Genomic DNA, 14118 nt, shown 5'->3' with positions numbered 1-14118 from the left:
AAAATAAACGCTGGGAGGCTCGAAATAAATCAATCAAAAAGGGTTCGAGGGTCACCAGGCCCTCAATTTAAATAAAACGTTTTACAATATTTCGTAATATATCATAGACTTATATACATTAAAGTTTTGAGTCATGGTTAGATTATATGATTAAAATTGATATTATATTTAGAGACACGATACTACATGTAGTATCGTGTCTCTAAATATAATATCAATTTTAATATCATAGACTATTTGCTTTTCCAGAATATATTTATTTAATTTTCACTCCCCTCATAAAATATAGGCATGAGGGGGTCAGGAGTTCCAATGACCACCGTCAAAATTAAATACCACTATTTGCAAGTTTACTAAATTAAAATACAGCGCGAAGCTCTGGCAGCTCTAGCCTCTTACCCCATCTAGTATCAAACGCTATTACTAAACATTCAGGTTAAGATTGATTTTCACTAAAAATATTTTTAGTAAGTCGATCCTGGCCGTTGAGGCTTTTTTCGGCTTAAGTAAAACCAGGCTTAACCAATTAAATTTTTTAATTAAAATTTATTTATTCAATAATGTATCGTTGTGGTTGTGTTGCAATCTGATACACCATGATCAAGCTATTCTCCAGGATAATAATGCAGTCCCTTTCCTTGTTAGACCCCGACGCTGGGAAATTTTGACCGGTGGCGGCGCGATCGGCTTGCGCCGACTTTTTTGGCGGGTCGTTGAACCAAAATTTAGCGGCGGCGGCGTTTGTATGAAATTTCGTAGAAATTAAACTGCATTTTATTTGCACTATCAAAGTAATAATTGAAATGTGATAAAGAAAGAACTACATTTTTGTTATAGTTGCAAAGAGACTTGATATCAACGGAAAATGTGGTAGCCCGGTTAAAAAATATTATTAACCGTCGGCGGCGCGGCGGCTCCTACATAGCTCCTACATCAGCGGCGTCGGGGTCTATTACTTGTACTAAATTTTTTATATCCTTAATGTAAACCTCCACTTGGCGGTAGACAAGGGGAGGAATTGGAATTGGGTACAACAGCTGGTTTAGTTTTCCTGGTCGACGGGTCGTGTATTAGTCATTTTTAAAAAAGTTGTGAAGTGGTATGCAAAGTGACGTAATTCTGGGTTTGCCACATGTTTTCTAAAGGTGGCGCATTTTGGAGAAGAAAGCTGTCCTGGTCCCTGACTATGTTTAAACGAATGACTGCATAGTTTTGGTGTCTTTTATCAACTATTAAATTTTATATGAAATGGGAAACAATACATCAAAAAGTTTTAGGATAATTCTAAATTAAATTGTAATTTGGGAATTTTCTAACTTAATTATCCTTATTTGGTTAAAAATTAAATTACGAAGATTTCTTAAATGTACAAATCACTTGTAATGTACTCTTCATTTACTTCATATGATTCGTATTCCAAGTGATTTCTTAAATATACAAATCACTTGTAATGTACTCTTCATTTACTTCATATGATTCGTATTCCAAACATTCCGGCTCCTGCTTAATTAGGATATTCTCATTTGGAACAGTATTAAGATTGTTTTCACCACTGGATTGTGGTGTTTGGTTCTTGTCTATGTGTACTTCAGTTTCTCTTTGAGTAGTAAGGTGACTACTTGTGGCATGTTCTTTTTCGTTTAATTGGAATGTGCCTTGTATTGGCTCATTCTCGAAGCACTCCACAACCTCAGGTTTAATATTTATTGTTTCTCTTGCAGAGGTTTCAAAACTAAATCCACTTTTTCTTATAGTTGAATTATTAGCTTCTACTGTGATGACGGAACTACCACTTAAACTGCTAAAACTTATTGGCGTTTCAAGAGTTGAAATTTTTAATTTCCTAATGCAAACAATGGAAGGAAGGTGGATCTTGTCACGGCTATCAAACACTTTCAAGTATTTATTCATGTCAATGATAGAACTTCTTGTTGAATGACTTCTCAAATGCTTCCTGAAGTCTGATATTTTAACGCAAGTGAAACTGCAATGGCTACACTCGATATCTTTAGAATGACTTTTGAGATGATTCTTAAATTCCGATATAACACTGCAAGTCTTTTTACAATAGCGACAGTAATATCTCCAGGACTTAGTAGCCTTTTCTGGGATAACCTTTAAATGTTCTTTCTCGTGAATTATTAAGGATCGTTTTCCGTTTGCAGTATACTCACACTGTGAGCACTTAAACGTGGGCCTTTCTAAGGAATGAATTTTTATATGATCTTTCAAGTGCTTCTTATGTTTGAAAGAAGAACTACAAAGTGAGCATGGCAAAGGTTGCTTTTCTTCAGGGTGTGTTCTAATGTGTTTATTAAAATCACTTTTGTCAGTGCTGTAGTAGTCGCAGTGAGGACAGTGAATCAGATTAGTTTTAGTGTGTTTCATTTCATGACGTTTCAAGTAATCTTTTCGCGCAAAAGAATTGACGCAATATGAACACTTAAATGGTCTTTCCTTGCTGTGTGTTGTTAAGTGAACTTTCAAATGGGGCTTTTTCAAAGTGCTATAGGTGCAATAGCTGCAATGAAAAAGTTTTATATTATCATGTTGCATATAGTGTTTTTTGAACTCGTGACTGTGAGGGGTAGTATAGTCACACTTAGTACATTTATGAGATCTCAAGTCTCTTGAGAAAGAATGGGTTAATTCGTGCTTTGCGAGTGTGCATTTGAAAGCAGTTTTATATTCACATTGGTTGCACTCATAACGTTTAATATTCAAATGTGCAATTAAATCATGGTTTTTCAGTTCATGTTTACGTATGAATGTAGCGTCACATTTCGAGCAGCAAAAGTCTCTTTGCCCTGTGTGCTTTTTCATATGAACTTTTAAATTTAATTTGTATATTGTACCAAAATCGCACTCAGTACATTGATATGGTTTAACCTCTGCGTGTTTCTTTATGTGGTGTTTTAAGCTTTGTGCTGTAGCGGAAGAGTAGCTGCAATGCGGGCACTGATGGCGAATTCCGGAATGAATTTTCACATGTAGTTTCAACGCCTTTTTCCACTTTGTTCTAAAAGAACAATGTTCACACAAAAATGGTTTCTCGTTGCGAGCAGATAGAGAACCGTCTTCACCGTCCGATTCCTCAGAAACTTTCTCTACATTTTCAGTTTGGTTATTTTCATTTTGCAGCTCTTTATCGCGATAAAGCTTCGAATGGTCTTTCTTATCATTTTCTTTGTCTGTAACGTAATTGCAACGTGTAATTATGGTTGGTGCACGAAGCTCTCCTGTTCTTATGGCGGCTCTTGTAGGTGTGCTAATTGATGAAATTTCTGTTGTATTTATCAAATTAGACAGATTATTATTTGCACTATTGTCTTCAAAATACTGTGGTCCCAATTGAGGCAACTCTGTTTGGAAAATTGATGGTTCACTTGCTAGTAGCTCAATTAAATCATTTGCAACGTCATTTCCGTGTTCAGATTCAGCATGAAGCGGTTCCATTTTGATGTTGTGTATTTGATTTGGCACTTCAAAAATTCTTATTCACAGTACCGTTAATACTATGATATTGCTCATAATGTCATCAAGTTTAGGGATGTTAAACTACTGAAAAGGGTATGGTTTTTAATAATACTATTATTGTTGTATAATACAACCTGACAAGAATATGTTAATTTTACCTAACAAGAAATTTCAGGTAGGATGCAAGAAGAACATAAAAATGAAAGGATGACAGGAAGCACCTTGCTCAGGGTTCAGTCTCTAAAATAGATGAAAAATATCATGAGATTAAAATAAATTGGTACTAAAGATTTGACCTTGCAATGTTCATCAATCTTTTCAATATCTTACCTTAAGCTTCGTGCGGGATTCCGAGGTACAATATATTGGGGCTTACATGACGTCACCTTTTCCTCTCAATTCATGGAGGTTTCCTACATGGAAAAAAAATTCTTAGAAGATAACTTAGATAAGTCTAAATAGCAGAAAGAAATAGAAAAATTATTGAATTCATTACAAGGGAATGTTGAATGATAGATAATTTACATATTGCTTATAATCATTCACTTAAATCCCCTTGTCATCGCATGACGTGACCAATGCTATTGTAGCTCTAATGTCTATCTTCCCATAGAAGGCAGCTAGTATTAAAATTAAAACTGTAACCTGCAATGATCATAAACAAACATCTTTATAATTGAAGGTTTTTGCAGTCTCGTAAAAATGTTTAGCCATGGCTAATTTGTTAACTAATTAACTTCTCGTCATATAAAATATTAGTAATATATTTTATTCCCCCATTAAATAAGTAGTTTCATCCTTGGTCTATCATAACTTAATTTTCTAATATTTAATCTTAAAACGTTCCCTTTATTTCTATTGTTTCGTTAGTCCCAATGCATAAAGTTCCTACTATACCTAAGAATCTTATCTTTACAGATTACAAAGCTAGAGCGAAAATAATATAAGAGGTCCGCATGAATTTTGTTAAATAAAATAGTTCACCTTTTAATTCTTCTTGCAATGTGAAGATAATTTAAGTAAGAATAATACTTATAATATTAGTATTACACAGTAGAGTATTTAAAACTTGTTATTTTATAAACAGAGTATACAGTTACACAAAACTCAACGGGTTCCATTGTGTTGGGGCTAATTTAGCGACACTTTAGTAATAAACTAAGGTCCGTCTACTTCAATAAAATTTCATACCAAACCTAGTTTCACCAACAGCAGAAATCTATACCTCTACTTGGAATGCTTATCCTCCCGTATCGCGTATGGTAAGATCACTGCCAGGCCCTTTTTCCCACCTACGAGATAAAAATCCCCTTTGCGTGCGGTCCCTTCTCACGTTGTTGTTTGTTAAGCTAACATAGTGACATAAAAAAAAACGGTACGCACATCTAGACAAAAATCTGCTGCGATAAGCATTCCAAGTAGAGGTATGGATTCCTGCCAACAGTGTTCCCATTTGAGTTTCTAAGATTAACCTTTATTTAGAACATAAGTAATTTAACGTAATTGTGAGAATGAAGTTGAATTTAAAATTGAAACGAAAATTACGTCACCCGAATACTTTAAATAAAATTTTATGCAAATCTCGTGTATGAATGGTTTTTCGTACAAAATTTGCGCCTCAGATTAAACAATTCCAAAATTACCCACCAATATTAAATAATTGAATTGTTTCTCTATCCACAAAATTAGTCAGACCATAGCTAAATCAAAGATTATTTTTAAAGCTACGTGGAAGGTGGAGTTTGGACTCGGAATCACCAGTTGTCTACGGCATGTTTGTAAGTTTTCGCAATTTTTTCAATACAATCTTCCTTATCTTAAATTGGCGGCTGCTCCTAGGTCGGCGGCGTCGGGAAAATAACCTTTTCTGTAGGAGGAATAGCGAATTATAGAATTCAAACTCTTATTATTCCACAAGGTAAAGCGGGCTACGTGAAGAAAGAAAAATTAGGTGTAGACTTAAGTGTTCCATAGAATTGAAATTGGTGTGAAAAGTAAGTTGAAACAAGTAAACTATAAAATAATTTTCAAACATCGGAATCTACACACCCAAAAAATGTGCTAACATTTTTAATGAATTTTTTTCGAAAGTTGGATCGAATATGGCGAATAAAATAATTTGGGTCCAGATATAGCTATTAATACCGAAGATCTTACTAGTAAAGAATACCGTAATTCTTTTTTTTAAATCCAGTTGATAAGGTTGAAATTGTAACTATTATTAAATCATTAAATAAAACATCTGCGACAGGGCATGATGGTTTAAGCGCATCTATATTAATTGGTATTGCGGATTATATTAGTCTACCTTTACAATTCATTGTAAATCTAAGTTTCACAACTGGAACATTTCCTGATTACTGTAAATTGGCTATTATAGTTCCAATTTATAAATCTGGAAATAAATCTTTACCGAGTAATTACACACCTATATCAATTTTGAGCCACCTTTCAAAAGTTTTTGAGAAATGCGTTAAAATTAGAATGGTATCTTATTTATCAAAATACTCTATAACCCCTGTAGCATTAGGGTGTCGGTCAAGAGTCGGGTATGGGTCTAAAAGTCGTTTTCAGGTCGACGACCGTATGCCGACTCAAATTGTTCAATTTTTTTACCCCAAAAATTACAAATTTCCATTTTGAGACTTTATAAAGTCGGCAAGTCGACTTTAATGTACAGTCGATATGCCGACTTGATAAGGACCACACGTATTTTTTTCATATTTTTAAAATAATTGTATTTTATTGTATAATTATAATTATACTTGAAGTTCATTTTTACTAATTATGATTAATTAATTTTTAGAAATTAATTTGCATAAGAAGTTACTTCCCTGTAGCAAATTAGAGTCGGGCCGACGTCGGCAAAAGGTACTAAACGCTAAAGTCGGCCGACCTTTGGATTGAGGGTCGAAATGTCGTAGGGGTAAAATGGTCGGCCGACTGCAAAACGTCGACTCTTTACCGCCAATTAATAGAACTAAGAACCGACTCCGAAACGACGTCGGGCCGACTTTATATTAATGCTTATTTCCGACCCAAAACTGATCTCATTATTAGATTTTCGAATACAAATAAGTTTGAAGAAAAAATAAAAGTGAATAAAAAATTCATCATCATCAAATAGTCAGAAAATAATTAAAATATCCCCTTTTCCTAAATAAATATGGTCGGTTTCATAAAGTTAATGTCGAATCCAATAATTAAATGTAAGGTCTATTTTAAGTTGGATAATGGTCGGCATACCGACCATAAATAGTCCCAAAAAAAATTACGGTTTTAGTGTCGAAATAATACTGCTAGAATTAAAATTACGATTCCAGTTGCCATGGTTACGCGGGGCCTAATCTGATAAGACTGTACGAAATTCATCTTTATAACTAGGCGGTAGCGCCATCTATATTTTGTAAAGTTATATGGCTAAAAATAAATAATTATTAGCTAACTCACCGTAACTTGAGTTAAAAAGAATCGTGTTGACAGAATAAAATTATTTTTAAACAACTTCAAAGGTTTGTTTGTTACGAGAAATCATAGATTTCAATTTCGCATCAGATTCGCGAAAAAATTCAATTGCAATAGTTGCCACCAATAAAGACAGATGCCCCCACGGTTGAACGATAAAGTTGATAAAGTCTCCTTTTGGAACGAAATTGGTCCCGCGCCAGACAGATTTAGTTGTACCTCTATTTATTCCCAACTCAATGCTATAAACCGACTTATCGACCGTACCCCGACCCTAAACCAAAGACTATATATAAATAGATTGGCGTGTTCAATGGCTCAACTTGCATACGATAGCAGACGCTGGTCAAAATTTTCCTCGCGCTTCAGAGTGCTACTAGTGGTGCCTCTAACGGCTGGTCAAAGGCTTCTCCCGTGTTTCGAAAGTGTTAACAGGTTTTTTGTATGGAGACGCCTGTCTAGTAAGCGAAGCGTATATAGTCTTTGCTCTAAACCGACTTCATGTGTTACAGGGGTTTGCGATTTACGATATTATTTCAAAATATTAATTCCTGATTTTTATTTATATTGATTAATTATACTCTAAATAGATTAAAAAATTTAAAATGTATTAATAAATAGGCCTATTGATACGATCACAAACGCTTCATAGTTTAAAAAATTCAAAAGCACGCGCCAGTTAATACTTTCGCAGCGCCATCTCCGGACTAGCAGTATTATAGAATTTTATTGGCGAACTCGCTTGAGATGGGAGGTGTAATTGTTGACTTGTGCGCTTAATTTTCTATTCAAAATTAATGGAAAATCATTGGAATCTTGAGAAATACATTAAATCTAAACTAAAAAAGTAAGTTTTTCAATAATATATCAATATAAATAATATCTATATCAATTAATTATAGCTTTGTGAACAATGTTTTGCATGAGCTGTTAGGCCTTGGCAATTACAAGGTCATGTGTTTTATAAATAAAATATAATTAGACTACAACATCAAAAGATAATGATATTTGTTAAAAGTATTTGAATTGTAATTGTTTTTACGTATTAAAATCTAGAAGCTTAATTAAAATGTTTCTTTTCTATATCACTACTTTATTAATTCTATGTACTTCGCCAAAAGATTTTCAGACTTGTATATTGTTTGGATTAGTTCTATTAATATAAATAGCTCATTTTTATTGAAAATTATTATCGATTCAATCTCAGCTAAATTACTGTTAAGGCATCAAATTGGTATTAAGTGGGAGTTCCGAAGTGCGATTTAATTTGACGTCGGCACAACGTCGTTTCCGAGTCGGAAATATGCCTATTTGAAGTCGGCTCATAGTCATTTCTGAGTCGGCCCATAGTCATTTCTGAGTCGGCCCATAGTCCTCTCTGAGTCAGCCCATAGTCCTTTCTGAGTCGGCCCATAGTCCTTTCTGGGTCGGCCCATAGTCCTTTCTGAGTCGGCCCATAGTCCTTTCTGAGTCGGTCCATAGTCATTTCTGAGTCGGTCCATAGTCATTTCTGAGTCGGCCCATAGTCCTTTCTGAGTCGGCCCATAGTCCTTTCTGAGTCGGTCCAGAGTCATTTCTGAGTCGGTCCATAGTCATTTCTGAGTCGGCCCATAGTCCTTTCTGAGTCGGTCCATAGTCCTTTCTGAGTAGGACATACATCGGAAGTGAGTCGAATTTTCTTGTCGATCGACGGTCGGCCGACTACTTTTCTACTAGGACATTTCGACCTTTCAGAGTGGGGTGGCCCGACAGTAGGCCGACCTTTCTGTTTTAAGACACTAGCCGACGTCGGCCCGACTCTAAAATGCTACAGGGGAATATCTAAAAATCAGTATAGTTTTCAACAAGGTAGAAATACCGATGATGCACTATATGAATTCACCAAAAATGTATCTATGAATATTGATAAGGGAGATAAGGTACTTGCGATTTTTATGGATCTAGCCAAAGCTTTCGATTCAAATAGTCATTCCAAATTATTGTTAAAATTAGAAAAATTAGGTTTTAGAGGTGTAGTTTTATCATGGTTCCGAAGCTATCTACATTTGAGAAAATCTCGGGTAAAAATAAATAAAAACCTAAGTGATGACGCGATAATTAGTTATGGAATTCCCCAAGGTACAATCCTGGGACCGATTTTATTTCTATTGTACATTAACCCTTTGTGTGAAAAAAATTTACGGGTTTAATTAATTCATTTGCCGATGATACTGTGTTATTGTTTTTTGATTCCGATTGGCCGAATGTGTTTTCAAAGGCTGAAACCTGTTTAAATAATGTTAAAAATGGCTAGATAGAAACCTTATAAGTTTGAATGTCGGAAAAACAAATTATATTACATTTACTATGCACTCACATAACCTCCCACAAGGGTATTCTATAAAACTTCACTCCTCAGTCTGCAGAACAAATCGTAGCTGTGATTGTACGGAATTAAATAATGTAAAAACGCAAAAATATTTAGGTGTCTATATAGACCATAGATTAAAATGGGATATACATATTAAAAATATAGTTCAAAAACTGAGGTACACATCCTATAATTTATATCTTTTACGTCATATATTATCGTATACAACATTAAGGAGTGTCTACTTTGCTCTTATAGACTCATATTTGAAATACGGAATAATATCTTGGGGCAGTGCCTATAAATCGAACCTGCTACCACTAATAAAAATCCATCGCCGAATAATTAAAATATGTCTGAATAAACCAATAGATTATCCATCCTTTTTATTATATAAAGAATATAATGTTTTGTCCGTAGAACAAATGTTTAAACTTGCTAGCCTTTTATATGTTTTTAAAAATAAGAATAGTTACAGAAATAGTGGTCATAATTATTCAACACGTTTTAAATTTGGGAATAAAATAATTCCACCAAAAGTGGCAAGTTGTCACGCACGCAATCACGCATTTTCACAAGGTATATATTTGTATAATAAGTTACCAGACACCGTCAGATATGAACCTGTATTGAAAATAAACAAGAAAAATGTTAAAAATTGGTTGTTTGATAACTGATAGGGAACTAGTATTGTATTTCACTTCTTTTTTTTCTTTGTGTGGTATATGATTGTTTCGTCATAAAGGTTTAATTTGATTTTTTTCCAATAACGATACGACCCATATACAAGTTCTCTTATTTGGGTCAAATAACATAAGTGTATTTATGTGCAACAATAAAAAAATACAAAATAGCGTCAATAATAGTAGGAAATATGATTTAATTGTAGATATTAATAAAAATTAAAGATAACGCCGTTCCAATTGATTTAAGGGAAGACAGTGAGGCTTCAGAAGATAGTGGAAGGCAATTATCACCTGTTGACTTTGGAATCGATCTATTAATATATAAATATCGTAAGATGTAATTGCACAAAACATTTGTTTTAAAACATACGGTATCGAAAAGTAATAATATATTTTCGCCTAGAGGAATAAACACACTCCAATGCGACAACATAAGGTCAAAAACCTGGTAGTTGCATTAGAGAAACTTTTCTATATTGATATTCCAATGTTGTGGTAATATTCTAGTTATAATAGTGTTCTATTTTAAAAAAAAATATGAAAATCTAAAAATGAAAATTCAATCATCAGGCTGGCCTTTACAAATACAAAATTAAAAGGTACAGTTATCCACAGAGTAGAAGGCTATCAGCGAAACGTTTCTTACGCAACGTCTTGTTTTATCTCTTTATTATCTAAATAATGTAAAAACAACATCATCGCTCTTCGGACTACATTTATTCACGCACTCCTCGAAAACAATTTGGCCCGTTAGGATTAATGTTTCATGCGCTTCCATAGGACCTTCCACTCTATGCCTTTATCGTTGTAAGTAGATGCAAAAAAAAATAAACTGTCTTCTTTCCAACAATTATAATAAACAATTCTTGTACAAAATATTAGCACCCAAATGTGGGCCCAAAACCAAATCTATGTGCATTGAAGTTTGTTGTCGATGGAAACAGTAATAGTTAGTGTAAAGAGCTGCTGACTCGCGTGGCATGAAGGGCTTACCACCATCCTCCTACGCATTGTAATCTGACCTAGCTCAGAGTCTCAGACATAGTTGCATAGTGGATTCAACATTTAATTTAATTTAATACGTTTTTTAGACCTTTCACCGATCTTTTCCTTAGTTTTTAAACATTATCAAGAATGTAGTTATACTTCAAGGGCAACGCAAGTGGCCATGTAGGGGGCGCTTGATTTGGAACTATGTTTTCTTCAATCTACAAGTAGTAAGTTGGTTTTCCAAGGAGGATTTTATACAACGCGGAAACCTTCTTCTGCTTCTGAGAGTTTAATGTTAATATTTTCGATTTAACAATGTTTTGGGAAAATTTATTTGCCAATTGAATATTATCAAGAAACTATATACGTATACACATGAAATGTCTAAGCAAGATTGTTAAGGCCGTGATGAAGCTCGTAGAAACGGGAGTGTCTTAAAGCGGGATAACTCACGAGAAAAACTCTCGCGCCTCGCTACCCTCATTCGACGAAAACTCGTCATTAAGCTTAGTCATGGTTATTATATTATTAGCTTACCTGATTATCTCTTTTCTAACCATACAAATACCTGAAATTAGGTATCACTACACTTCTTTCGCGAACAACATTATAATTACTTTAAAATATTAAAGGGCAACGCAAGCTTTGTGGCAAAATAAAGAAAAAGCAACGTGCTTTTTAACCCCCTACACCCCCACTCGGTACTGGCGAGACCACTCAGAGTTTACCGTAAATTTCGCACTTTGCATACATATTCACACAAATGCCAGCTCACTTGCGTTGCCCTTTAAGTACGATAACAAATTGAGGTTTTTAAATCGATTGTTTTATAAGCCTATTTTGCGCGACGCATTCTTTTCTCGTCAAACCTCGAGCCAATGAATTAGAAATGTCGTGTTACGTCTTACACTTGATGTAGTTAAGCCCCGCCTTTTTCTCGACGCGCTTTCGTATCACCGTCCCAATGGAACCTTAGACATTCCAAGTGTATACCTCTATAGTTTCCTGATATTATCAATTAGGTTGAAACATTAGGACTTGAACGCGGTATATCTCGGCCGCTAGCCTCACACGTTTGGCCCTATATCCAGTCTCCCTTATCAATTTCCAAATATTATACCCCGACAGAATATTTATCTTAGTTTTATTACATTTTTTGTATAAAGGATCTGATTGGTCGGTAACCTCGTAAACTTCACTTTCCTCGGAATGCATGGATTTGCCATCGCATAAGAACCGCGAGAGGCGCATTTAAACAAAATAAATTCGGCAAATATGGTTCTCCTTTTTTTTATAAGATAATTTACCCCCCTGCATGGCCACTTGCGTTGCCCTTTAAAGAGGATGACTATTGATACCATCTGTGGGCATTATTGTCGAATTTTCCCCAGGCACGAGCATATAGTCCAAGAGCCCATGACAAAATAAGCACGTAAGGTACACGATGGGTCAAGGTATTTTTTAATTAGGTTAGTGATTTGTAACAAAGAACTGTTTGTCTTACGGGTCAAAATTTCCGGAAAGTCCCCATTTTGACCCGTAAGACAAACAGTTCTTTGTTACAAATTACTAACCTAATTAAAAAATACCTTGACCCATCGTGTACCTTATCACATGCTTATTTTGTCATTGGCTCTTGGACTAATAGGTCAACGGGCTCGGGCTCACAGGGTGAGCTTGAGCTCCTGTTAAAATACAAATTACTTCGAGCTCGAGCTTTAACCCATTTCATGATTCACATTACTTGGAGCTCGAGCCCGAGCCCGTATTAAAAATTAACGTACTAAGAGCTCAACCTTGAGCTCGACATAATACTTGAGCCCGAGCTCGAGACTGATTTTGGTAGTTTTCATATCGGAGGTGAGCCTGAGCTCATCTCACGATTACGATTGAGCCCGAACCCGAGACCGATTTGAATTCTGTTTTCGTATCTGAGGATGAGCTCGATCTCCTTCGAATTCGCGATATTGCTTAGCCTTAAGCCCATGTTCGAAATTTATTTTTGGCAAAAAAAAAAAGCGTTAGAAGCTAGTGCCGTCTGGATTTCCGGCTCAGGGCTGCCGGACCACCTCCGGCTGTCTTCCAGGTGTGCCAGTGATGCCGGAACGGAGCTTGGAATCATTAATTGGGCTATTTTATAATTAACTTGTGCGATGAAACATCGAGCTCGAGCTTGAGCCTTTAGTAGTTTTAAAATATAGTGAGACCGAGCTTGAGGCCACCATTTTATTTGTAAGTAACGATAGTGAGCGCGAGCCCGAGACTGCCCGTATATTTATAACTACAGTGAGTCCGAGCTCGAGACGGTTTGAAGGTTTTAAATCTACTGAGCTTGAGACCTCATATCGGCGGGGAAATTTAGATTGCGAGCTTGAGCCCGAGACCCGGCTAATAATTGGTGAGACCAGGGTGAGCCCTAGACCAACCGTAAGCTCATATACGAATTCAGTGAGACGAGCTCGAGCCCAGCTCTTGGCGTTGACCTATGGGCACGAGAGTGGAGAAGGAAAAACGTAACTGGCGGGTCATTCGCGTCGGAAAACGTCAGTTTTAGGGAACCAATCAGGTAACGGGCTGATTTATTTCTTTAAACTTTAAATAATTAAATCAGCCCGTTACCTGATTGGTTCCCTAAAACTGACGTTTTCCGACGCGACTATAAGGGCGAAGAAGTGTACTCTTCGAGCATAGTCACTCTTCCTAAGTTGAAATGGCATTCTTGATATTATAATGATATATTTTTTTCATATATAAATAACGGGCGTATTCTCTAAGCGTTTTCGATCTATGGCAAAGTGAAAGTGTTTGCTACACACAAAGAAAGGGCGTTTTCATATTGTTCCTTTAGTAAAGTTAATATTTGATTTTCTTCCCAGCCCGTACTTTTCGTGCCACGCATATTACAGTTCTAGTTGGGTAGGAGGGAACTCCACTAGTATAAATATATTTCTCATTAAAGGATTGATCTTATTTGATGTGTTTGACTTATTTCTTCGCTTGAGATGGGAGTACGCAACTAGAATTAATTTCGAATGCTCGTAACCAGGAATTTATTCTGGGAACACAGATAAGAGTTAAGTTTAACGTGCATCTCGATTTCTTTTCTTTATTATTAATTCTTCCGTTAATCTAATTATTGGTACTATATTG

The 14118-nt window shown here is 35.4% G+C and overlaps 1 protein-coding gene across 5 annotated transcripts; it reads right to left on the bottom strand.

The window, feature by feature from the left end:
• Positions 1-571: 571 nt before the first annotated feature.
• Positions 572-4762, bottom strand: LOC149960287 (uncharacterized). 5 transcript variants are annotated; one of them, XM_090166645.1, is made up of 5 exons: positions 4703-4762; positions 3974-4097; positions 3808-3890; positions 3636-3717; positions 572-3561 (listed from the first exon to the last, which is right to left on the bottom strand). In XM_090166645.1, the coding sequence occupies exon 5, from the start codon at positions 3454-3456 to the stop codon at positions 1429-1431; it is 2028 nt and encodes a 675-aa protein (XP_090022771.1). In that variant the 5' UTR covers positions 3457-3561; positions 3636-3717; positions 3808-3890; positions 3974-4097; positions 4703-4762; the 3' UTR covers positions 572-1428. The 5 variants fall into 5 exon arrangements, with proteins under 5 accessions (XP_090022771.1, XP_090022772.1, XP_090022770.1 ...); XM_090166646.1 differs by having other exon boundaries at positions 3974-4115; positions 4462-4755; XM_090166644.1 differs by having other exon boundaries at positions 4462-4755.
• Positions 4763-14118: the final 9356 nt, after the last annotated feature.

This window comes from Leiobunum rupestre, chromosome 2 (assembly GCF_980474605.1).
Source record: "Leiobunum rupestre chromosome 2, qqLeiRupe1.1.hap1, whole genome shotgun sequence".
Classification (NCBI taxonomy): Eukaryota; Metazoa; Arthropoda; class Arachnida; order Opiliones; family Sclerosomatidae; genus Leiobunum; species Leiobunum rupestre.
This window is presented reverse-complemented; position numbering and strand designations above follow the sequence as displayed.

Excerpts from the sequence above, each read along its gene's own strand:
- LOC149960287 (XM_090166645.1), bottom strand. The coding sequence starts at position 3,456 with ATGGAACCGCTTCATGCTGAATCTGAACACGGAAATGACGTTGCAAAT.